This window comes from Coffea arabica, chromosome 11e, assembly GCF_036785885.1.
Source record: "Coffea arabica cultivar ET-39 chromosome 11e, Coffea Arabica ET-39 HiFi, whole genome shotgun sequence".
NCBI lineage: Eukaryota > Viridiplantae > Streptophyta > Magnoliopsida > Gentianales > Rubiaceae > Coffea > Coffea arabica.
This window is the reverse complement of record NC_092331.1, coordinates 56397580-56422666: the sequence shown is the minus strand read 5'-3', so window position 1 is coordinate 56422666 and position 25087 is coordinate 56397580. Positions and strand designations below refer to the sequence as shown.

Sequence of the window (25087 nt, the reverse complement as noted above, 5' to 3'; positions counted from 1 at the left end):
TTAGTCTTTTACATGAATCTAAAATCACCGATTTTAAGCTTTAAAATTCCTCTCCTTAGTAACTATATCTCAAATATAAATATCTCCTAATTTACCCAAACAGCACTCGACGATATGGATTTCAAATCCCTACCCAAATCCACCAACACAAACAGTCCCTAAAATTATTCCTCCAGAAATTTTTAACATTAAGCACTCCCAAAAGATGTGCATGGTAGTAAGAGACATGCTTACATTTTTTCTTCCCAAATTTTTGGTGACTTCGGGAATTGTCTCGTAGATGTTAGGTATGCACATAAATTAACTATAGGGCAAAATGCTTCAATGACCCTCAAACTATTATAAAATTCAATTTTTGGTCATCAATTATTAAATCTCTAAGTAATTAAAATGTGTATTCATAACTCATCCGTCAACTTGAGTCATTATATTCGACACAACAGTGAAGGTGGTGCCTGACACTTTTGTGCTGTTTTTGTTTTTAGTTTTTTTAAGTAAAATTGTAAAATTTTATTGATAGAGAACGGAAGCATATACAAAGTAATACTCCCCCGTCCCACTTTGATAGTCTTGTTTTCCTTTTTCGTCTGTCCCAAATTGTAGCCCACTTTCCCATTAAGAAATGTAGTAATCTTTCAAATTGTCTAAAATACCCTTATTATTAATACATTGTTATTAAATACTAACCCACTACATTGAATACATTGAATTTTTCCAATACTAACCCATTAGCTGTAACTGATATTAATTGGTACTCTTCGTGATTAGCATAAGGGTATTTTAGGAAATTATTAATCTAAATTTATGTTTCCAACCAAATTAATTACACTTTCTTAATCTGTGTGAAAAAAAAACCAAGACTAATAAAACGGGACGGAGGGAGTATATACAAAGTAGCTATCTGTACATCAATGACTCTCTATGGCTTTTTAGAACCCAAATTTCTATACAACTGTCAAACTCTATCAAAGCATTTACGAGAAATACCCCACTCAACAATCAGCGACCAAATGTCCTGAATCTTTGGCACATCTCTCCATGAGGCTCCAATATATTGGATGGTATCAATGATCTGACCGACTATAGCCACAGTAGATACATTTTCATTTTGGAAATAGTATCCGATTCCTAGCTTTCTAGATGAAGTACACATTCTATCTTCGGTATATAGTCTGTTCTTACATAACAACCAAAGAATAAATGAGAATCTTGGATTAGACCCCTTATCCCATACAAGTTTATGCCAAGAGACTTTTTGTGAAGTGGGTCTAACGATCTTTACAAACCATCCTCGGTGTATAGTCTATTCTTGTGCTATTCTTGTTAGACATGACTCAAATAGATGGAAGGATTATATATATACATTTAAAATAATTTGAGAGATAAAACTGTCCATTTAATAATTAAAGGGCCAAAAGTGCTGATAATGATTTGAGGGCCACCGACACATTTTACCCCTATATACATATATATATATATATATATATATATATATATAGGCCATCGAAATTAAGACTAATCTTTTGTTGCATTATGGAGTAGCTACGTTCAACCAATTGCTATTTTACAAGCCACGGCGCTATTCATTCACCATCTTAATACTTTTACAAAAAAAAAAAAAAAAAAAATTCTCTTCTAGACTTCTAGTTCACTAGTGGATGTCAAACTCAATAATCGTACATAATAAAAGCCGAAACTTCCATCATCATAAAATTTCTCTGCGAAACTTGTGACATTTTTTAGCAAAACGTGCAGCACATGTTTCAGATAACTTGGGAGAGTCGGAAGTCAAAATGTTGCACAAGAAGATTGAAGAAAAACTATCGAGTGAGTGCTGCAGAGTTTGACAAGAAGCCCTCTTTATGGTTGGAATCGTAAAGTTATAGGAAGAAGTTGATCCATGAGAATAAATAACAAAGACCTTAATTTCTACGTAAAATGCCTTTCACGTTGTCAACGTAACGCTTGAAAGTAAATTTCCTCCACTTTGATGTCAAAATTAAGTTGGGCTTTTTTTGCTTTCACACCCATCTTTGTACGAATTGACTGTGACAATTCATTACTCAATTATCCCACGAAGAAAATGGATGCAAAGAAAGAAGAAAGAAAGAAAAGGTTTGTTTCATTGGCATTTGGCCCCTTCTAATCTCCATGGGACAGTTTCCTCACTTCCCCGCATACAGTTGGCAAAAATGTGAAAGCTGATCACAGGACCAACTACCTGGTCGGTGCCTCGGCGATCACATGGTATTCTCGAGGACGGAAAAGTTAGTACTGTTCTAGGATTCAAAGTCCAGAAGTACCAAGAATGGTGGTCTAATTTCGGATGAGCACATTTTGGTCCAATCAGTTCAATTTTTACAAAGCTCATTAATTTTATAGAAGAAAAATGTTTTGGTTTCTCTCTCTGTGTGTGTGTTTTTTTTTTGTCTTTTTTTTGGGGGGGGGGGGGGGTGTATTATCAAAATCTGATGTTACATTTCATTTGTATCGAGTTGTGGTTGATGTTAGCCACTTGTTTTGATTGTTTTTGACCATTAATTTATCAAACTCCTGAATTAATTGGGTAGTCAAAGTAACGAACCAATTAATCAACATTCAAAATTGGCAAGCCAATAGATTGGTCATTTTGAGTGGATTTTATCATTAATGACCGAAAGAGAGAGGTTTTACTACATAATAGTAATTGATAGCAATTGCAACTTAACCAAAAAATAATAATGCTAATAATAATAAGCGGACAGTAACAGCCAGTCCAAAAGTATTTAATGAATTGAAAGGAGTTACAAATTCTTGACATCAACTTGTGCTTATGACAACCTAAAACATACTCCTCCTGGACTTTAGATTCTGCTAAACTGATCGAGGTTTCACTCATCTAATCGGCCTCGAATATTGCTTGCAAGTCACAACCAATATTACTAAGATCGATAATTAAAAGGTGTACTAACAAAAAAAAAATTTGTGACTCCAACAAACTTGGTACTTCAGACACAAGTGGGAATAGAATAATAACTATTTTAGTACCCTTTGGTTAACAAATTAGTTGAAAAACAAAACTAGACGTCTTCTCTTTTATTTTTCAGTAGAGATGGATTTGGATTTAAGAAGCAAAAGAGGAAAAGATGATTTGAATCCAAAACCTCTAAATTTTGAGATTTCAATCACTAAACCAAGATTTCATCGATTGAGAGACATCTTCTTAATTATTCTACTTATAAATTTGTATCATTTGTACATAACAAAGTAGTATTTGTTTCCGGTTCAACTTTTATTTTTTCCATTTTCCTTCTCTTTTGAAAGGTTTGTCATTTTCACTGAAACCAAAACAAAGGGAAAAAAAAATTACTCTCTCCATCCCATACTTTTTTTTTTCTTGGATGTTCTGAAATATTCCTATTTGAATTACAATTTTTCTGAAAATTTTGTATAAAATGTACGGTAGGAATTTGATATATGTAAGATAAAAAGTTGATTGAAAAATGTGTTCATAAAAAATATAGAAATTTTTTGGTGGAAAATGGCTTTCCAAACAAGCCCAACCAAATTCAAAGTAACGTTTTTTGTGATGTTTTTCTAATATTATCCTCACCTTTATCTGTATTTCATATTAAATTTAAATTTGAATTTTAAATTTTAGATGATAATTTTAAAAATAAATTCACTAACACCACAATAAAATCACTATTTTTAAAAAAGTTGGGTAGATGAGTACTAACTAATGAGATATCTAATCAATAAATTACTTCTGCGTCAAAAAGAAGGAAAAAAAAAAAGAAGAAGAAGAAGAAGCTAACCAACCGAAAGACCAAAGCCAACAACCATTAAGATAATCTTGAGTGTTCTTATCTTAAGACTAGAGATTTTCTGGCTGTGCAAGGCACAGCCAATGCCCAATATATAGTGTCAAAAATATTGAGAAATTTGCTGGTATTCTCATTTCTTTAAAGAATGACATGTAAATTCTTGGCAAGTTTTATGTAGTGTCTATGCAAATGCGTAACTCGGAGAAATGAGCGCATATGCAATATGAAAAATAAACATGAATGAAGAAGACAATAAACTCAAGTTAATTAACTCACAGCACACAATGTTTCTTTCATGCAGAAAGATACACACTCACGTATGATTCCAGATTTTTACAATAATTTGTACAGCTCGATCACATACAATTCCACAGTTTTACAATAATTTGTACAGCTTGCAGAAGAATTATGACCAAAAAAAATTCAAATCTTTGGCTAATTCAAGCATGTTGGACTTTGAATTACCAAATATTGATAATAAAGATATCTAGACAACACCAAAACAAAATTAACTGAATCGTAGAACAATGGTGCGTAACTTTACAAACACTTTGAAATTCCTTGCAGCCCAAATGTTTGATGGCAAGATGTGACGTTCATTGCAGCCCCAAATGGCACCATGCGAATAATAGCTTTCGCACACCACTTTGAAATTCGTTCATAGAGTCCTAACAATGTGAGGATTGATATTAAAAAGGTCATCTTTAGTCATTGCTAGTTTCCTATGAACTCGAACAGGAATGATTAGAAGGTCGATGCTAGTGAGGGCATCCTGCAATTTCCCTTTCTTTACAAAACCATGCAGCTAGAAATGTAAACCATAGATAATCAGTATATGCGAAATTCAATAATTTAGAACATAAGAATTTATATAGCACAAAAAGGGACATCTCAATTTTCACTCATTGAATTTCATTTTATCAAATTCCTGATCCCTGGATTTACCAACAAAGTTAAGGTAAAGTGAAGTAAGATGAGATAATGCTATGATGCTGCAGTCTTTTCGTTGACCTTAAGGCCAATTATGTGAAGAAAAGCTTACTGATAGGTTGTGTCCCCTGATAGAAGCAGCAACTTTGATTGCAGCAAGTAGGTGATCTTCCTTGATCATACTCGTTTGCTTCCAGTACATATAAATCTATTGATTAGCCAACCTCACCATAATCGTATAAAGCATACGTTCAATTAATAAGTGAGATCAAACGAACCTACAACTGAAAAAATTATGAATAATAGATGAAATATAACAAAACTTAAGCACAAACATTATAGCGTGTAGTCAAGGAAGAGGAGAAAGTGACCTGAAATTGAAGCAATTCCTTAGTGCAAATCTGTGAACCCCAAATAAAAGGCTTTTCTGCACCAACACTTTCAACTTGTAATTAAATGAGTGCAATAAAGTAGATATATGGAGAAACATATGTAAATTTTTAACTTATATGAAAAGTAAACCGCTCATTTGGAACGTATAGAAGTACTGCACATATTATTGATTGCTAGAGAAGCTTATATGACATATGAGTATTAGAATGCACTACTCTATCAAAAGATATTGGAGCAATGGATTCTAATACTGCATTTTCAGCTTGACAAAGTCATGAACCTAGGCTTTACAGGTTTATGGTTCTGGTAATAGGAGTTGTTAGCAGGTGAGGGAGGAGGTACTAATTCTAAGTATTAGAATGCATTGCTCTATCAAAAAATATTGGAGCAATGGATTCTAAAACTACAATTTAGGCATGATAGACCTGCTAAGTTCTTCTCTAGCAATATCAAAAGGTTTTAGTAAGGGTTGGGGAGTGTTCAATTCCCTTTTCCTTCCTGTTTTGGTTTCTTTGTTGGGCTGGCAGCAGTTTCGTCGATTGGGGTGGTATTTGGTGAAGCTGAGGTAGCAGTGTCTTCAAGCAGTTTGTGGCTGGTTGTTGCAGCAGTTGTTGATTTAGTGATGAAGCTTTTTTTAGTAGCAGTGGATTCGGCTATTTCTTGAAGGAGCAACTTGGCTGTTGGTGTGAACGTTTGTTGTTCTATGACTTGTTTTTGCTTGGTGTTTGATGTTGTTCCAGTTTCTGAAGCTTGGAGAGTTGGTGGTGAATCTAATAGAGCCAATGATATGTTGGGGACTTCAGCTGTTGGGTAGGCTTTGATGATTGCATTTCTTCTTTGAAGTTGTCCTTGAAAAGTTGTCTCATATGTTTTGATAAAACAGATCAACCTGTACTTTTTCATGATGGCAGAGAGTTCTTGGTTCATTGTTATTCCCTGAAATGATAAGCATCAATGTGAGTGTTTATATATTAGTATTTCTGTATATAAATGTTGAACGAAAACTTGAAAGTTAGGTGTGCTGATGTACATGTGCCTCTGCATCCTTAAGCTGCGCAGCAGTCAATTGTATCAGTCTTTCAGCTTCTTTTCCAGATATTAAGCATTGAATGCTTGCAGTTGGATCGGTCACTGTTATTCCAATGCGACACCTTATGTGCAATGTCCGAGTTTTAGTTTATTGTACAATGTATAGTATAAAAGAGTTAATTTTAAACAGGCTAGATGAGAAACAATACCTTAGTTCCACTTTGGCTTCTTGTCTGCATGATGAACATTTTATGATCCAATCTGTATCTGCTTCTGGAGCTTATAAGCATAATACTCTCGCACGGAAACGAAATCTGGATCTTCTTGAAAGCTACTCATTACTGTGTAAAGTGAGAAGAAAATTTTTTATTAGTTGATATTTTTGTGAAATTTTACATTAAAGAGTGCTGATTAATAAACTTGTATTTACTTACCAGCCTCTTCATTCTCAAGTAATTCATCTACATTAGAGACATTGATGGGGCAAATAGATTCGGTTGTAAGTTTTTTTTTTCTCAATCTCTTAGTTTGTGCCTTTATTCCCTTTTTCGGAATGCCTTGGTGCCATCCTAGATCACCAAAAGGAAACATTAGTGGGTATTGAAGTGGATCATAACATCCATAATAATATTGAATATTTTTTGAGGTCCCACTATGAGTGTGCACTCTAATGTCTCGCTTTCCTGTTTGACTATTGTCTTCACCTTCAATCCACAAAGCTGCTACTTGTGAGCTTGTAGGTTTATTATAGACTCTCTGGTCTAGACCAGGAATGCTCTTTAGGACAATGTGATAATTATCAAGATTAGGCACTCCACTTAAAGTTCGAAAAAATTTAGCGTATGGATTGTTTTCCAACACGCACATGAGTTTCTTAACTAAAGTTTCTGATAACCTGGGGCAAGATGCTATTCGATTGGCTAACTCAATTTCAGGATCATGAAAATATAATTGAAGGTTTTCGCCATGATCATTGGCTGAGTTTAAGTTGTTTAAAAAATGATAAATTTGCCCTTGAATTCTAAATGTATAGATTCCTTTATTTCTTCTACAGAGTTTCTTGTCATATTTAACACCAAAAGAGGTGACACCAAAGTGGTTGTTATAAGTTCTAATCATAGTTCTAAAGGTTTTTGCTTTTTCTGAAGTTGAAGTTAAGAGCTCTTTTAGAACATTAGGGAGTTTATTTTGAGAGAGAACTACTTCACCGCTGGAACAACAGAAATTCATTGTCTCAGAATAGAATTTCTTTGCTCCGCAATGCTGACACTGCGGCTCCAATGGTAACCTATCAGGGTAATCAGGTATGAACCTTAGCAAATCTCTTCCACTCGGATGCGTCTTACCTATAATGTGATTTGCATTCATTGATTAGTAATTCTAAAATCTTGCAAATTTTTGTATCCTAAAATTGAAGAGAAGTGAGTATAAAGCTGAATGGTTATTATTGGAGGATTTCTTTGATGATCGAATCAATGATTTTTCAGAAGAATTATTGATAGTGTTTATTTCATATTGACTGTATTAAAGATGGTCTGAAAGTTTTTATGAATTTAGAAAAGATGGTTTGAAAAGGTGTTTTAAACCTTTTTTTGTATAAAAAAATTTATAAAAGAAAGTGGAAATAGACAAATCTCAGATAGAGAATTCATTACCTTTTTGGGTTAGTGATTGTACATCGGATTGTAATGCAGAGTTGGTAGCAGCTGTGCAATTCTCAATCCTTTCCAATCTCAGAGCTGGTACATGTTGGATTTTAGTGCAACCATGTCTACGTAATTTCTTAGATTTCCACTTTATGTATGCTTGTCTTCTATAATTCTTTTTCTCGAAGCGTTTTTCTTCAAGATCATATGCAGAAGGATGAGAAAGAATAGCAGAGAGAGGTAGTACTGAGGAAGTTGGTTGAGAAGTGGAAACATTTGCTGTTCCACTTATACCACGAAGTCGAGTGACTGTGAGATTATAGTTCTCATTAAAGCTGTCTTGATAAGAAGATGTTCTATTTGAGCTTGATCTAAGATCAATATCATTAGGTTGAGGGCAGCTCTTGATATGAGAAGTATGGATTTCAGGGATACATGTAAAATTGATGGAAGGCGAACTGTGAGAGTGAGCATAAACCTCGTCAATATTAGAGGTTAATAGGAGCTGGTTATGATTTGATTGATTTAAGGTCCTTAAATGAGAACTATCTAATCCATGCATAGATGCGACATTGGAAGAGGATAAATGTTTAGAAACAGGGACAACTTCATTAGTATAATTGTCATGATCCTTCCTAATGATGTTACTATTTGGGTCTGTCATAAAGTGGAAGGTGGGACGAATTAGATGAGCGTTATTTCCTGAGGTCTGAATATTGACATATGTAGTATCAGAATGCATATGGATTGGATTAGCAGGATGAGCCTGAGAAAATGGGAGGTTTGTTGATAGCTCTTCAGATTGTTCTATTGTATGAGAGCTATTTGCGTTCCTTTTTAATGAAACCTCAGCATTGTAACATTCATCGAGCCACTCATCTACTAAACTAAAGGGTTTATTTACATTCCTTTTTCTTTTCATTTTAATGAAAGTAGGAGTAATAAAATGTCACTAATGATAGCTAATGAAGAGAGTAAAGCTAACTTCTATACATATGAAATCCAAACTGTTAGATACAAGCAGCTGACCAAGAGATACAAACATGAGATTAATTGTTTCAGACCGTCATATTCAACGAATTAGAGTGATTAAATAGTAAGAGGCAAAATCTGAGAAAGAAAAATCATATCAGCATAGAGATTCAGTTATGATATTCTCCAGGGTGTAGTCAAGCAGAACAAAACTTAAGCACGAAAATTGTAAGATGTAGTGAAGGAATAGAAGGAATAACCTTGAATTGAAGCAATTCCTTAATATGAATCTGCCAACCCCAAACCAAAGCTTCTTTAGCACCGACTCTTTTAAATCGTAACTAAACCCCTGAAAAAGGTTGGCAACCAAAATAAATTGTACAAGAAAGGCATCAATGTAAAACTATACAAATTATCCAATATGTTTAAACTATACTCAGATGAGAAAAAATTAGACAGAGGCGAAAATATAATTAGGCACACTTTAAATGAATGTCAATCTGTTAAGGAGAAAAGTAGCTGAAATATTAAGAAATACCACCCACCTACACCTACCCTCAAGCTTGTATCTGAGGATTTCGAATATTATATTAGAAGCTGAACAACAACAAGCACAAGAATCTAATCCAATTAGAGGAATGATAGACACACTAACTATTAATTTTTCTAATAAACCTGATACAATGAATCTAATCCAATTTTTGTGCCTGTATAGTATAGGTGTTTCCGTTTGTTTTTGACCACCAAGAATCCTTTTTGTTGTTGGAATCCTTTTTGTAATAAAAATTTGTAATTTATTAGTAATTTTTTCTTTAAAAACAGCTATAGTTTATTTGGTAGTTATAATATTTAAGAGTGTTATGGGAGATTATGTTAGCAAATCTGATTAGAAGAATAAAAATTAATTTTTAAGGACAAAATTAAAAATTCATAAAATGACACAATATTTATTCCAACTACCACCTCTCTCCATTTCCTATACATATATAAAAAGCAGTTATAGGAAGTTAGAAAGCCAAATATATATTACGTACATAGAAAGCTAAAGTCCAACTTGCATATATATATGATTATGCATGTCCGCCTATTCCACAACTTCTGTCCGTCTCACTCACTGCCGTGTCCAACTTGCAAATCCACGACTTTAGACCCCAAAAACATGGATACAAGTAATTACCAAGTATCAGACCATTCCTTTGCTCTATCAACAACCAAAATCTATTTCACCTACACAACCTTCTATCCCATCCTATCCACCACTCAAAAATACCATATTCGTTGAATTGGAGGAAAAAAAATAGGAGAACTTACAATCTATGGACTTGATACTCGCAAGGGAACTTAAAAGTGATAACAAAAAAAGTAAGGGAAAAAAAATTCAGTCGACAAGTAATAACTGAAAGCAAACGAACTTACAACTGAAATCTGTGAACGCTAAATCAGAGGCTCTTCTGCACCAATTCTTTCAAAGTGCAATTAAACCCCTGAAGAAATTTGGCAACGAAAATAGAAAGTATATAGATTATCCAATCTCTTCAAGACTGGTGGGGAAAACTATTAGGCACAGAATATGAGTAGTTACCTTTACTCGGAGATGTTACAGAGCAAAAGGAGGAAGAAGCGTTGATTTTTTTTGTGAGCAGTGTTTGTGTTCCTAATGTATATAAAGACACAAAATTGATGAGTTGTTAGAGATTTTTCTTCTCACTTTCGATAATTTGTGAACTGGCAAATGAAAAGGAAGGCAAAAGGACAAACCCTATATCTCTAATAATAGGTGGAAATCATAGCTCATACCTGACTCTTTGTGGAATAATCGCATAGTTGGGATATGGATGAGCAGCCACAATTGACTCTTTCTGGAACAATAGCACGATTGGGATATGGATGAGCGGCCATATTTTGGGGGAAAAGATGGTCAAATTATTGACCAGGTGTTGGAGCAGATAAGTTGGTACTTTTGTTTGTCCGATCCAGGAAGAAAACAAAAGAGAAACAAAGGAATGGAAACAGAGAGGGAGGGACGAAGGAGAAAATGTAGAGCTTAACATGAAAAGAAAATGAAATCTGCAAATATGCTTCTTCTGAAGCAAAAAGAAAACGAAACGGAAAGAACGGGAAAGAGAGGGCAAGAATGCTAGGGAAAAAGTCAAAAACACTTCTAAACAATTGGCTACTGATGGAAGAATTGAAGTTGTACTTTTCTTCGTTGAACCAGCAAGAAAAAAAAGGAGAAATAAAGAAACGGGAAACAGAGAGAAAGAAACGAAGAAGAAAACAAAGATGATGGGCTAAAGTTGTAAAATGAAGTGCAAATGAACATGAATTCCTTCCCTGCCATCGGTGCTAAAGTTGTTTGACTTTTTGGCTTCTTGTCTTTCATAATGGAGACAAAGAATAAGTGGAGAACAGAGCCAATGCCAACTACCGGTTTCTTTGGTCTAAGGAAAGAGGGGAAGAGACGTGAAAGACTGAGAAGTAAAAGCAAAAGAATATGCGCGGAAGAGACGTGAAAGACTGAGAAGTAAAGCAAAAGAATATGCGCAAAAAGTCAGGCATAACCCTCAATAGTTTGTTACTGTTTTGTGGCTAGTTATTTTTCTTTGGGCAAGATAGTAATTTCATGTAAAAAGGCCAAAATGCCCTCAACAGTGATATACTATTAGCGGAAGTAGTAAACATTCCCAGGACATAAAAGGAAGAAAAATTTTCTCCCTCCTCTAATGCCGCCAGGTGGATCAATGTGGGAGAAGAAGTTTTAGGCCTTGCTTGGATTGAAGGTTTTCGTCGGAAAATATTATCGTTTTCCGTGATCACATTTTCCTATCACCTTTTTCCCTCACATATATCAAATCGCTACAGTAATTTTTCCATGAAAAATGACGGAAAATGCAATCCAAACACAACCTTAGCTTTTTCTATATATGTAAGATATGAATAGGAATATTCCTATTTTACGATGAAACAAATATTTACAGACAAGTGTGAGGTCTTTCCAAAAGACTTAACTATGTGGATTTCCATTTTCCACAAAAATAAGATCAAATATATTTTATAATTCACCGACAACTGGTCCCAGTCCCGAGTTACAGTCGATGATCTGAATCTTCGTACAAATTTATCTATTCATGAGTCTTAACAGACCGCGTCCACACGATCCAACAACCGGGTCGTCAGGCCCAACTGAGTAGGAGCTGACCGAGCAGTTATTTTGAACAGTCAGCAAACTCGTCCTCGAGAATAACGGCGTCAGCGTCCCACCATAAATCGCCGTCAGTCTCCGTCACAGTTTCCAGCGGAGTCTTCACTCTCCGCACGTCACCTACCGTTAAAGCCCCGCTGACGTCATCCCTAACGTAAACCTTATCAACACCGCCGGATTTCAGACCGACCACCTTCGCCGGCGAGCTTGACCGGCCCCATTCCGCGTATAGAGCTGGCTTTTGACCTCCCATTCTCGTGTCATAGGCACCCAGTACGACGCCGTTGCTATTATCACCCGCCTTAGCTGACAAAACCACCGGGCGAGACGGCACCGCCGCCACAAAAGCCTCCGGAGAATCACCCAAGCCACCAAAAGCATCGCTTATCTTCTTCTCTTTATCAAAATCCCACAACGAAACAACGCTGTCGGAATCCGAATAATCATCAAAAGAATCGAAACCTAAGCTTAATCCTAAACTGTCCCACAGCTTAACAACGCCGTTTCCGGCGCCAAAATCTGGCCATGCCAATCCCTCGCAACCACCGGAGCGTTCATTCTGGCGGTGGCGTCGGATTCTCAAATGACCATTTTGCCCCTGGCTTTTGTAATAATTAGTCGAGCCCTTAAGGCGAAAATCTCTATCGCCTGAGAAAGGATTAAGAAACGACGCCGTAGAAGTCGGGCTGTCGTCGTCATCCTCGCTATCGGATGAGGCCCGCGACGAATCATTGGTGGAATCATCATCGTCGCTGAGGTCCAAATCAATGTCGAGGTGTTGGAGGAGGGATTCCGAAGAGGATTTGATCCTGCGAATGTGAATGACTTTGATTCTTTTAATGATGCTGCTGAAAGTTGCAAAAATGGCTATAATTACTGCACCCCATTTCCAGAAACTGTACACTTGGGTGGTTAAGTTGGAGAGAGAGAAGACTCCAGAAATTAAAGATGGGTTTTGCAGGCAATCCATTCCAGCAGCTCCAAAATCGGTTATTATGCTGATTTCTGGGATTTCCATTTATATTGAACTCCCTTGTTTCTTTCTACGTATGTGTATATATGTGTATAAAAGCGTGAATGGCTGGGTATGAAGAACGTGTTGAAATGGGGAAGATGCTTGGAATGATGCCGAGTAGAGAGAGAAGAAAAGGAGGACGAAGAAGAAGAAGAGGAGGAGGCGTGAAGTGGAAGGAGAGAGAGGTCTGGACGGAGTAGAGAATGGTGTTTATAATGGCGTATTAGCTTAGGGAGGTGGATACTAAATTGACATTTTCATTTTTTTTTATCTCCCAATAATGAAAAAATATATATATTATTAGAGGAAGAAGACAAAACAATGGTAAAATACTCTTATAAAATGTTAATGGTAGTCCAAAATCCAAATTTTGATAATCGCATTTCTACTATTTATCTACATTTTACTAGTATAATTTTTGCTATTAAAAATAAAATATGGAAGTATCATTTAAGATAAAAAAAAAAAGGTAACTTGTCATTAACAATCGGTAATTGCGTGCTCTTCTTGGCATGCAACCTAACTCTTTAGGGGACTTTATTGTATATTAATTTACATTTATGTTAACCTTTATTGTAAATGCGTATGTCACTCATTTTTTTTGTTCAAACGGGATTTTAAGGAGTAAGGTTTGAGAGTCAAATCACGAATTTCATCTTTTGTTTTTTGGTTAATATTTGTATTAACTAAGTTAAGCTCTCGAGAGACCAATAATTTCAAATAACACTAGGAGAAATTTTGGAGAATTGGATTTCGGTTATAGTCTTTGAAATGCTGTCTTGATAAAACACGATTTTTGGGAGGAATTAAGGGTCTGTGGATAAAATAGTGGATACGATTTTCGGTTTGTTCATGATAGTGATGATGTGGAGGATGATGATGGGTCTAGAGGAGGAAACTGTTGGGACAAGTCAGAAAAGAGCAAAGGCGAGTAGCGAAGACAATGGTGGGACGATCTAGTCATGAGATTCCAACGATCACAAAATCCGGGTAGCGTATGACTCAGCACCTGGCGGAGGCATCTCCAATTTTGCGGTGGTTGAAATTTACTGAGAATTCTGACCATTCACACGTTGCCACGCCATTACAGCGCGTTTGCTTCAAGTTTGAACATGACTTGACTCTCGATTTTAATACTCTGACCAGCAGCAGAAATATAAAATATGTTGCTTTTTGATTTTCTATGATGTACTTGTGTGAAATAAATATATTTTTTTAATGTTGGTTGTCTGTGCAGGGCAACAGATGATGTCTATATGTTCTATTGTTTAGAGGTTGTAACGTTTTTTTTAGGCAAAAGAAAAAAAAAAGTTTGCGTGAATTCGATTAATTTCGATTATTATTACGAGTCCTCAGGACTATACATAATAATATAGATCATTTATAAAATTTTTTATAAATGATTCATTAATACAATTATCATATCGATAACAAATGCATGATGTTTTGTACTTTTAAATTTCTTATAAATGATTTATCAATAAAATTTGAATGCATAACGTTTTGTGATAAAATTACTCGTTCTCACTGATTGATTCAATTTTTTATGGCTACACCATAACGTTGGTGTCAATCACTCCAAGCACACGCACTGTTGGTGGAAACGAGGGAATGGACGGCATAAGATTTACCACGTTGGGCAGTTTTTTCGTAAATTAGTACGGTTTTTTTTTGTCAGAAAATTAGTACGGTTTTGACTTTTGGTTGAATCAGTTAATGCTTATCCAAGAAGATGCAAGAACCGCCAAGACGACGAGGCTTATCGGTATTTTCTTCAAAGTTAGGCTGTGGAAAAGCTTATAGAGGTTCAATAATTCTTTTTTTTTTTTTCCAAACGATAATTATAGAGGTTCAATAATTCACTTGCCATTCTTTTCATTGAAGGATACTAGGATTTACATGACACCACCATTTTGCTTGTTATCCCTTGCTCAAGTTCTTTTTTTTTTTTTTTGTTTAGTTTAGAAAGTTAAGGTTGTGTTTGGATTGCATTTTTCGTGATTTTTTATGAAAAAATTATTGTAGTGATTTGATGTATGTGAGGGAAAAAAGTAATAGGAAAATGTGATCACGAAAAATGACGTAATTTTTTAACGGAAACCGGCAATCCAAACAAGGCCTAAAATTGTCCGTTTGGACCGTTTTTTCTGAAATATTTTTTTTTATTGAAAGTACTTTCTGTGAATGTTTATTTGAGAACAGTTCCAAAGCTATCTTGCCCTCAAAAAGGTTATAGAAATAGCCTTTTGTTTTGTAATTTGAGCTCTAATGAAGTAGACTTTGCATTTGTTAACGAGGTCACCCAAAACCTTTTTCGATCTTGACCATCCAACACTGAATACTATGGAAATCTTTTGTGACCTTTAGTACAACAGAAATCTATTTATTGTAGCCGATGACCAGTCTAGGGCTGTCCTCCCTTGACACGGAGTTCAGATGCTAGGAATATGCTAAAAAATGAAGCACAGACCAAGAAATTAAGATAAGAATTTGGCATATATCTAAATGATCTGAGGTGTAAGTGAAGCTGTCGTGTTCTCTCAAAAAAAAAAAAAACTGTCGTGTTCATTCGCGAAATTAGTTCTATCTATTCTGAGTTCATTGAACAAGCAAAGAAGGATACTACAACTATAAAATATATCCACATTTCTGTGTTTGTAGTTCATGTCAGAAACAACAATTGGAACACGTTCGGATTATTGTTTTCTAAAATTTTTTTTAAAAAAAATGAACTGTAACAATTTGATGGGTGTAAAGTAATAAAGTGATTAATAAAAAATTTAAAAATTTAAAAAAATGACAATCCAAACAAAGTTTGTCACATTGGTTTTGAAATTCACGAGCAAGATTGAACTAACATATCATCATCATTTTTGTGGGTGTTTTTTTCCCCGGAGAGAGAAGGGGGGGGGGGGGGGGGGTGGAAGCAGACAGGGGAATGGAACCAAGGAATATGAATATGCAAAGTACACATTTTGGTCCTGGATTCTACTAATTTCCAAAAAGATCAGGCTTGAACATTCAAAGCCTTATTTTTTTATTGTCCAGTTTTAGACCGGAGATAACTCGGATTTGGTCTATTATACCATTATTTTTGTTGTCAAAATTTTACTTTTAACTACTATGAATAAAAGAAAAATCAAAGTTATACTTTTAAGTCTTCATATTCAGTCTTACATGGCTCCTTATCTCAGTCAAAATGACCTCTTTCCAGGAATGCCATAGGCGGCTGCTGAATTGATAGAGATAATAAAGGTTTAACATGCAGGATGTTCTACGGAAAAATAGTGCAAATTCATAAGTATCTTCTATGAACAGTTCGCTAAAACTTATATCATCAGTAACTAACTTGAAATTCAATTTGTTCACTTACTTGAGATTGTATATCTTGTGGACTTCTGGTTAGTAGTTACAACAAGAAAATAAAAATATGGTACGTCGGAGGACAGGGCAACCCCTTGTTTCCAGCTTTCTTAACTTATGCTTAAAGTCTATAGTCACTGCAAGCAACATTGGGGAAGATGAGAACCTAAGAGTCCATCTGGATTGCATTTTTTGAATTTTTTTATTTTAGAGAAAAAGTGCAGTAACACTTTTCATAAGATGTAATGCACGTGAGTTAAAAAAGTAATCGAAAAATACGAAAAGAAATATGCTCACAAATACCAAAAAAATGTCTGAAAAAAAATACAATCTAAACAAGGCCTAAGAGCTTCTCTACAGTCACAATTGCTTTAATTGTTTCCTCATGCTATTATTTCCCATCTAGATGATGGAGGAAATGTGAGGAGGGTTGTCCAAATTTGCCATGGCTCCATACACAAAACTCAAAGCAATTAGCTGTCGAGGATTTCAATCCACGAAATTGAGCTTGTAGCGTGTATATCTTTCTCAGATTTTCTTTAAGCACACTCCAAATATGGAGTCGTTTGAGTGCCGGATGACATTGTTGAAACACATCATCATCTTCTGCACTAAAGAAACATTTCCTATGGCTATTATTTCACATTACATGTGGAAGAGGATGAAATGTTAAAGGTTGCGAGTTTTTTTTTTGTCAACACAGAGGTATCTGGTGTCCATGGACTGGTTACCGTACGACCCAACTATTCCTCTACGGGTCGGGAGAGGCTGCCCAACATCACCGACCGTTGCACCCAAGATTCGAACCTTTGCGGTGGTACTCACCTAACTAGGCTACTACCACCAGCTCTAGCCCTGGGGGGCTTAAAGGTTGCTAGTTTCTACTAACCCATTTTCTCATTTTTACTGTTGATACGTTCGTGGTTTTGTTTGTACTAAATTTAGACAGCTAGCTTCCTGTGGTTTTGATAGGTTTTATGTTGTATATTCGTTTTTCTATTGGTTTTTTTTTTAAATCAAGGATTTTAGGATTACCTGGTTAATTTGCCTAGTGAGGTGAGGTGTTGGTGACATGTACTCCACTTTGCTTATCAGTAAAAATATAGAGCTGATATTAAAAAAGAATTATATGCAGGAGATAAAAAGGTGATTGAAAATTGTATTTTTTTATGCTAATTGAAAAATATTCAAATTTTTTGTTTACAAATGATGCTAATCAAAAGGGTCCACTAAGCTAAATGTTGTTTAATTTGTATCCCGGCCACACACAAAAATTCATCCTTAAGTATCCAAGGTTGCACTCTACTGATTTGGGCTTGACATGTTGAGAACTGAATTCAGCTGAGATTACTGGGTGTGTTATTGATTGCTAAGTCCTTTATTGATTGCTAAGTCCTCTATGTCAGCCGTCCTTTGTTTCAAAAGCAACAGGCCGTTGGCCAGCCAGAAAGTCCGCATTAGGACGGGCTGCCCATTGGGCCTTGTTGCTCCTTTTTTGGGAAACAATAAAGTGGAGACTTTTTTTTTTTTTTTTTTAACAAGTGGAAAGTCTAGAATCCGCAGTCTCTTACTTGTATTTCTTCTTTCCGTACCATCCAACTCATCTATTTCCCCACAAAGTCGAGACTGTATAATGGGTATTTAGAAATTTTCTACCCAATTCTTTCTATTTTTTTCAACCTGACCCTGCAATGCTAGAAAATTTAGGGAAGAATTACCCATTTCTAGGATAACAAGTGTTAATTTGACTAAATAAAAAAGTCCAAAATACCATTTGTCTATTGCACAGTTAAAATCATGGACGAGTCTAATTTTATCGAGAAATGGTGACGCACAAAAATTTCTCTTTAAATTTTAGGGGCCTTTTGGGAGATTTTATTTTAATGTAGCACTTTTCGAAGATGTAATGTGGGATAAAAATGTGATTTTACAATATATAAATACAATATTCTCAAAAAGTATAAAAAATTTTAGGTGAAAAATACAATCCAAACAACTTTAGTATGTATATAAAATGTCTAAGTATAGCATAAAGTGTTTGTTACTAAAAATCCACGCTCTGCATATGGCAAAGGTTTCGGTGGCACATTATTAAACAAACGTTTCGCCAAAAATGAAAGAAAGTGATTGCAAGAATATTTACGCTCTGGTTATGGAAATCCTCCATAAAGCCACCCACCAATTTGGTAGATTCTGTATCAATTTTCCATATCTAAAATTAACCACAAAACATTCTTTTTAATATTAAAAATGAATTTAACCACAAAACGTTCCTTTTAAGCATTACGTAATATCTTCTCCAATTAAAACAGACAGCTCTTTTCCGTTCCAATCACGACACTCAATACCATGCACTTTCTCCCCAAAACCGAAAGTGCCCAAAGCAGACTCCCTAAATGGAGCCTTGTATTATAGTATCATAACTTCATTCCATTTCATTTCAGCAGAAGTGTGAACAGAAAAACACGCCTGTAGCGTTGTAATCAGCATCAGAAAGAGTTAAAGATTGAATTTTTGTTCACACAGTTTCACACCATTTTTGACATTAAAACGTCTTGGATTCACACACACACTCCCACTGCCAACGGTCGAACACCGTGACAGACCATTATATGTGGCATAGCCCTTTTCAGTGTGGTAATCAAAAGCAGCGGGATGAAGCTCTTTGAAATTCAGATTCTAGTTTTTGTGGCTCTATTGTTTGTGTGTCCCTTGTTTGTTCATGGATGGGGGGTTGATGGGCATCTCACAGTTTGTAGGATTGCTCAGGTTATTTACAACTTTGTTTCCTTCTTTAATCTGCATTTGACTTGCTTGTGTGTTCTGCTTTTAGCTGAGTTGTTTTAATCTGTGTACCACATTGCAGCCGCGATTGAGTGAAGCAGCTGCAAATGCTGTGAAGGATCTGTTGCCAGCGTCTGCGGATGATGATTTAGGGAGTTTGTGTTCTTGGGCAGACAGAGTCAAGTTCCACTATCCCTGGTCATCACCACTTCATTACATTGATACCCCTGATAATCTCTGCACTTATCTGTACTCCAGTGAGCGTTTAATCTTACCCTTCTCTAATTTTGGCCGTAATTACTATTGCTTCATGCAATTGACCATTCATGAATTCAAACTTTTTGATTGAAGATGTGTAAATCAGTCACTGCATCATTGTTATCGTATATATCATATACTCAACGACTGAGAGTATTCAATAGTTTAGAGGAAAACATATCTGTGTTAGGATGTAATCATGTATGGTATCAGGAAATATGTTAAGAATTTTTAGTACATGACAATCTTATGACGTACTTCTCAAAGTTGAGTTATGCAGTCATCTCATATTAGTTAATCTTGCTTGGAATAGGGATTAAGTACCACTTGAAGCATTCCACACGATTTTACTGACTATTCCAGGCTAAACATATACACAGGGGATTGCAAAGATGAAAATGGCACAAAGGACAGGTGTGTAGCAGGGGCAATCAACAATTACACCTCCCAGCTCCTCAGTTATGGAAAAGATGCTGCTTCTCAATGTAGAACTTCTTGATTACTTTTTATTTCTGCTGTTGTACCAATTTTGTGTTGCCTTCCTCTTTTCTCTGCCAAATTAACATCCTTTTAAACTACAGACAATTGAAAAAATGGCTTGATAACCGTCAGTTATCAAACTAACCAAAATCTCTTGATGAATCTAATCATGAACAGATAATCTCACAGAGGCCCTTCTATTCCTAGCCCATTTTGTGGGAGATATTCACCAGGTAAAGTAAGTTCTCTAAATTTAGCACTCAAACCAAGGTGTATGGACAAAAGCATAGACTAAGCTCGCACTAATCTACCTAAATTCATTATTGCCTTGGTGCTTTATTTCCCCTATTCCTTACTGAGTGGGCTTTGTCCATGCAGCCTCTTCATGTAGGATTTACTTCAGACAAGGGAGGCAATACAATTGATGTCCACTGGTACACAAGAAAGACAGTTCTGCATCATGTAAGTACCAGAAAAGGACTACCGTTCGCTTTTGAAGCTTAGAATCTGCAAATAGAAGTCATATTCATGTTCTTACCCTGCAGGTCTGGGATGATAACATCATCGAGACGGCTGAACAAAGATATGACAACTCTGATGTGGATGAGTTGATTGATGCACTCCAAAAGAACATAACAGTAAGCTATTAGCAGCCGGACTTTCAAAGACTTTGCTCAAAATTTTTGATCTTTTACATGCTCTTATTTCATGTGGGCTTCCTACTCGATAGGCTGAATGGGCAGATAAAGTAAAGACATGGGAGACCTGCAGCAGTGGCAAGCCACCCTGCCCAAATGTGTACGTTCTGTGAAAATCTTTACGCATTTGTTCAGCATAACTATAAACAGTATCTGAGATACTCTTCTATGTAACCCCAGTTAGATGTATTCCCAGATGACTACTCCGATGCTTCAAAAACTTACATTTGAAAGCAATTCTCTTCCTGCAGATATGCATCTGAAAGTATTAAAGCAGCCTGTAATTGGGCTTATAAAGGTGTCAGTGAAAATTCAGTACTAGAAGGTAACTTTTCTTCTCTCTCTTCCTTTCTCGTTTAAATCTTCTGTCAGATAGATATCTTTGTTTTAATGATACGTGTTATCCTCACAAAATTAATGTGATTACCAAATTGCAGATGACTATTTCCTGACTAGGTTACCAATAGTCAATTTGCGACTAGCTCAAGGTGGAGTCCGCCTGGCAGCCGCCCTGAACAGTATATTTGGATGATAAAGAATGTAAAACGTCATCACATATTACATAAATACATAGCACCATATGGACTTTTTGCATATCCTAAGAATTGCTTGCCAATCATTGGGAGCAAAATGCCATAAGCTCTAATGCCACCAAGGGCTTTCTTGGTAATAACTTTCGTCTTTTTCTTGGAACAAATGTGGTCGAGGCCATATTTGATATAAATTACAGTTTGCAGGGAGAAAGGACAAACGATTGGAATGGCATTGGTCAAGCATGTTGGCATAACTAAATTGGTTTTAACGCCTGGGGATTATTCTGTACCAAATTAAGTCTAATAACTTCCATCCACTGCACACATCATAATAGTCAAATAGATACACAAATGTTCCTAGTTACAGACACAAGAACAAGCAGCATCCCAACTAGAACTTTGAAAGAAAAGGGGTAATATAATGACTGCTGCAATCATATTTGCATCAAAGTTGCTGCTGAGCTTGCCTTCACTCTGGTTTCTTCACAACTAGAACAGGGCACTTGGCGTTAAAAACACAATGGTTGCTCACACTTCCTAGAAATACCCTGCATTGATGATTTTGTCAATGCTTAGCGACACAGCAAATCCGATGAGGACCAGAGTCATGAAACGAATTTAAGTGTAATTATGTTAAACATCCATTCACGAAAAGATCCATTTAAGCAATTACTTAGTAAGAACCACACTTGTCAAATATGCCAATGGATATCACTCACTTCATGTTACAAGCTAAAGCAAAAGGACCTCTTCACGCTTATAAAGATGATCTGAAAGTATAGAACTGCTAGGGTGTATATGATGAATTATCAGGCTTCCATATTGAGTTCAGAAAAGGTGCATCTACAGACTCTCGCAATATCTAATATTATTATCGTCTGTTGTTATTGCAATTAGACAATACAAGTGCATGCATGCTAAAAACCCAGAAAAAAAAATTTTAAGTGCACGCTATAGTTGCCGGGTAAAGTAATTAAACATTCCTTGCTAAAAAGGAGAAACAAGAAAAATTTGTCACTGCTAGATCTGAAAACACCACCAGTGACAGCTTACCTTTTGAGTTTTCCATCTCCATGATCACCTAAAACAAGTAGATCAACGTTTAATTTTTGCACAGCGTCACATATTGCCTTCTTAGCATCTCCAACAGCTAGCTGTGTCTCTGCATTTACCTATACAAGAAAGCAGTTCTCTTCAGTTTCTTCAAGGAATGAGTCCAAAAGTTTGCATATAGGCTAAAAGCAGGCAGTTTTAAGCATGCAAGTGTAGAAAATTTTTTTTTTCTTTTTTTGGGTAAATCCAAGAAACATTAAATTAAACCGAGGGTAGAAAAGATATTGGCCCTAGTGGTCAGCAGTACCGCCCTTTGATGACCACAATACAGGTCACTTTAGTTTACAGAGCTTGTCAAGTGTAAATATCTACATCATAAGAAGAGTTGAAATCATCAAGCCCACCATTTGCAGGAGAAGCAAAAGCATTGAAAAGAGTAAGAAGTCATTTGCTTTGCGACTGTCCCAATTTCTAGATACTTAATATTCTTTTGCAAAATTTGAATGAATTTTGTTGTCTCAACAAAAATTTCTCCACTGTCATACTTGTAGTGGCTCAACAATATAAACTAACTGAATTGATCATAGTCATGCAAGAGGGTTTTAGCCCTACCCCATGGCTGGTGCAGATGCTCTTAGCTTTCTCCAAAATACCACTTGAAATAAGGCGATTTCGCTCCTGGACTGCATTAGCATAGTCTGGAGCTGCCATCAGAAACTTATAAACCAGTGAGATAAATTCTCAGATTGCTCCATATTTTGAAATCTATCCACCGCTAATACAGAACACATGTGAAAACTCCACAGAAGAGAGTTTTTGGGGGTTCAATCTGCCTCCCACAAGCCCAGTGGACGAAATTCCAAAAGGCCAAGAAATAAAGCTCCCACATATCAAGCAAGAAAGATCACACTAACTACTCTTTTACACGAATATGTAAGCTTCAGTGAAACAAGCAGAGGAGGCAGAGGAAAGAGAAGGAGAGTTACTTAACTGGGAGAGACATTGCAGAACATGCGGGCAGAGCCAAGAGAGGCAGCAAAGGTGTTGTTGGAAGGAGGAGGTGGCTGAACCATGAAGAGTATTAGGGGATGTGAGGACTTCAAGATGGATTCTTGAAAATTCTGCAGATACCAGACGAGGGCATGGTAACTTGTCTCGTTTTCATCTATGGCCACCATCACTTTCTTATCGGATGATCCATTCTCAACTGCCATTTCTGCAACTACCACTAGTACTACGAATTAATGGAAAGTTTCGAATAAGGCTCGCTTCTACTTTTCTATGATCGTACTTGTACTTCTATTTGCACAGCTGAGCATGATACTAGGCTTTGAATGAGTTGACGAATGGGAAAAGGCCTAGTTTTATGGTGTCTAGAGGAGCAAGGAAGAACAGTTAAACAGTTAAAACAGGCGGTGGAGTCGTCGGCGGGGTCACTGTCCATGGATCAGTTTGGACCGTGGTGCTTTGCCCACTTCACAATGTGGATCCCAATTTTCATGGCAAGAATTGGAAAATTGTTGTCAAGGAGGATTGGATCCCTATGTGCTTTTCAAGATTAGACATCTACTGCGCGTACAAAAGTGTCATGCTCGTTGCTACAATAAATCGATCCTATTGCATGGATTCTTACAATTTTAGTAATATGTCAAATGGATCGGCTATAATGTGAATTTGGGTAATATTGTAGGCTATGGCGTCATTTCATATAATACTTATTAAACGAATGGAGTAATACTTATTTGTCCAAATGCAATATGAAACGTAGCGTTGCAAACGAGTCGAATCGAGTCGAGTTTTGATCTAATCGAACTAAATTTTGATTTAATTTTATCGAATTCGAACTCGAACTCGAGTTCGACGAGCTGATAATTTTGAAATTCGAGCTCGAAAAAATAAAAATAATTATTTTATTTTAAAAAAATTAAATAAAATAATTTTTTTCTTAATACATAATAAAATATTAAGGATATTTATGTAATTTTACTATTAAAATAGAAAATAAAAAATATATATTTATTTATATATACTCGACCTCACAAGCCTAACGAGTTTAATATTTTGACCTCGAGTTCGAGCTCAACTTTGACTCTCGACCAATTCGAGCTTGAATCGAGCCGCTCGTGAGCCGCGTTTGCACCCCTAATTAAACGAATGGAATAATATCGTGTAGGATGGTCTAGACACCAAAAACTAAAGGGATAATTACACAAATCTCCCCTAAGGATTTTGACAATTTCACTCAACTCCCCCTTCAGATTTAAGAAATTACACTAACCTTCCTTAGTGTGTTAATATGACTACAATGCCCTTCACTTAATAGATAATTCACAATATGATGCAAAGGTTAAATAAAACCAAGAAAAAGAAACCCTGCCTCTTTTATTCTCCACCAACGGCCATTCCTTCTCTCTCTCTCTCTATCTTGTAAGCAATGATTCTTTCTTCCTTTCTCTTACTGTCTCTTTGCCTTTCCTTTCCTTTTACTTTTTCTTTATATCCACATCTCTATTTTTTTTTTTTTTTGTCAATCGTCAACCCTACTTCTACTCCTACTCTATTCTAATCTAACTACGAGGGAGACCCAACTGGGCCTATGAGGGACCGATAGGGACAGAACCACCACCGGACCAGACGGGTGTACCACCGGACCGATGGAGATTTTTTTTTTTAAGAACCGTAATTGTGGCAAATTGGTGGGAGGCAAGGTTCAAACCCTTGCCTCCCATGGTGGCTATCAGCCTAAGGCTAATGGTTTCCACATCTCTATTTATTTTAATGATAACTTACTATACCATAACCATCTCTGTTTACTTGAGAAATATGGCACTATTTTACTTATAGGAACAGATTTTATTGTCAACTAAAGATAAATGAATATGATTGTAGTAATGATAAAGAAATTAATAATGCAATTGATAAGTA

General features: G+C 35.9%; 3 protein-coding genes across 7 annotated transcripts; 1 reads left to right on the top strand and 2 right to left on the bottom strand.

Annotated features, from left to right (window-relative positions):
- Positions 1 to 5264: 5264 nt before the first annotated feature.
- LOC113718768 (uncharacterized) lies at positions 5265 to 13211 on the bottom strand. 5 transcript variants are annotated; one of them, XM_072071649.1, is made up of 9 exons: positions 10574 to 13211; positions 10359 to 10430; positions 10193 to 10260; positions 7814 to 9125; positions 7471 to 7504; positions 6593 to 6727; positions 6368 to 6499; positions 6160 to 6280; positions 5265 to 6065 (listed from the first exon to the last, which is right to left on the bottom strand). In XM_072071649.1, exon 1 carries the CDS (start codon positions 12994 to 12996, stop codon positions 11983 to 11985), a length of 1014 nt encoding a protein of 337 aa, XP_071927750.1. In that variant the 5' UTR covers positions 12997 to 13211; the 3' UTR covers positions 5265 to 6065; positions 6160 to 6280; positions 6368 to 6499; positions 6593 to 6727; positions 7471 to 7504; positions 7814 to 9125; positions 10193 to 10260; positions 10359 to 10430; positions 10574 to 11982. The 5 variants fall into 5 exon arrangements, with proteins under 5 accessions (XP_071927750.1, XP_071927751.1, XP_071927749.1 ...); XM_072071650.1 differs by having other exon boundaries at positions 9037 to 9125; XM_072071648.1 differs by lacking the exon at positions 7471 to 7504 and having other exon boundaries at positions 9037 to 9125.
- A 5556-nt stretch (positions 13212 to 18767) lies between these two features.
- Positions 18768 to 21349, top strand: LOC113717747 (endonuclease 2). The gene is made up of 9 exons (XM_027242546.2): positions 18768 to 19125; positions 19223 to 19397; positions 19779 to 19883; positions 20056 to 20111; positions 20257 to 20340; positions 20424 to 20516; positions 20609 to 20676; positions 20828 to 20901; positions 21014 to 21349. The coding sequence occupies exons 1-9, from the start codon at positions 19012 to 19014 to the stop codon at positions 21106 to 21108; spliced, it is 864 nt and encodes a 287-aa protein (XP_027098347.1). The 5' UTR covers positions 18768 to 19011; the 3' UTR covers positions 21109 to 21349.
- A 39-nt stretch (positions 21350 to 21388) lies between these two features.
- On the bottom strand, positions 21389 to 23777 carry LOC113717748 (universal stress protein A-like protein). The gene is made up of 4 exons (XM_027242547.2): positions 23154 to 23777; positions 22775 to 22866; positions 22163 to 22281; positions 21389 to 21657 (listed from the first exon to the last, which is right to left on the bottom strand). Exons 1-4 carry the CDS (start codon positions 23374 to 23376, stop codon positions 21579 to 21581), a joined length of 513 nt encoding a protein of 170 aa, XP_027098348.1. The 5' UTR covers positions 23377 to 23777; the 3' UTR covers positions 21389 to 21578.
- Positions 23778 to 25087: the final 1310 nt, after the last annotated feature.

Coding starts and splice junctions, on each gene's coding strand:
- LOC113717747 (XM_027242546.2), top strand. CDS start 19,012: ATGAAGCTCTTTGAAATTCAGATTCTAGTTTTTGTGGCTCTATTGTTT. Junction 19,398..19,778: donor CTGCACTTATCTGTACTCCA/GTGAGCGTTTAA, acceptor ACATATACACAG/GGGATTGCAAAGATGAAAAT. Junction 19,884..20,055: donor AAAAGATGCTGCTTCTCAAT/GTAGAACTTCTT, acceptor AATCATGAACAG/ATAATCTCACAGAGGCCCTT.
- LOC113718768 (XM_072071647.1), bottom strand. CDS start 8,726: ATGAAAAGAAAAAGGAATGTAAATAAACCCTTTAGTTTAGTAGATGAG. Junction 6,728..7,813: donor ACAATCACTAACCCAAAAAG/GTAATGAATTCT, acceptor TTGGTGATCTAG/GATGGCACCAAGGCATTCCG. Junction 6,500..6,592: donor ACTTGAGAATGAAGAGGCTG/GTAAGTAAATAC, acceptor CACTTTACACAG/TAATGAGTAGCTTTCAAGAA.
- LOC113717748 (XM_027242547.2), bottom strand. CDS start 23,376: ATGGCAGTTGAGAATGGATCATCCGATAAGAAAGTGATGGTGGCCATA. Junction 22,867..23,153: donor GTTCTGCAATGTCTCTCCCA/GTTAAGTAACTC, acceptor TTCTGATGGCAG/CTCCAGACTATGCTAATGCA. Junction 21,658..22,162: donor GGAGATGGAAAACTCAAAAG/GTAAGCTGTCAC, acceptor TCATCAATGCAG/GGTATTTCTAGGAAGTGTGA.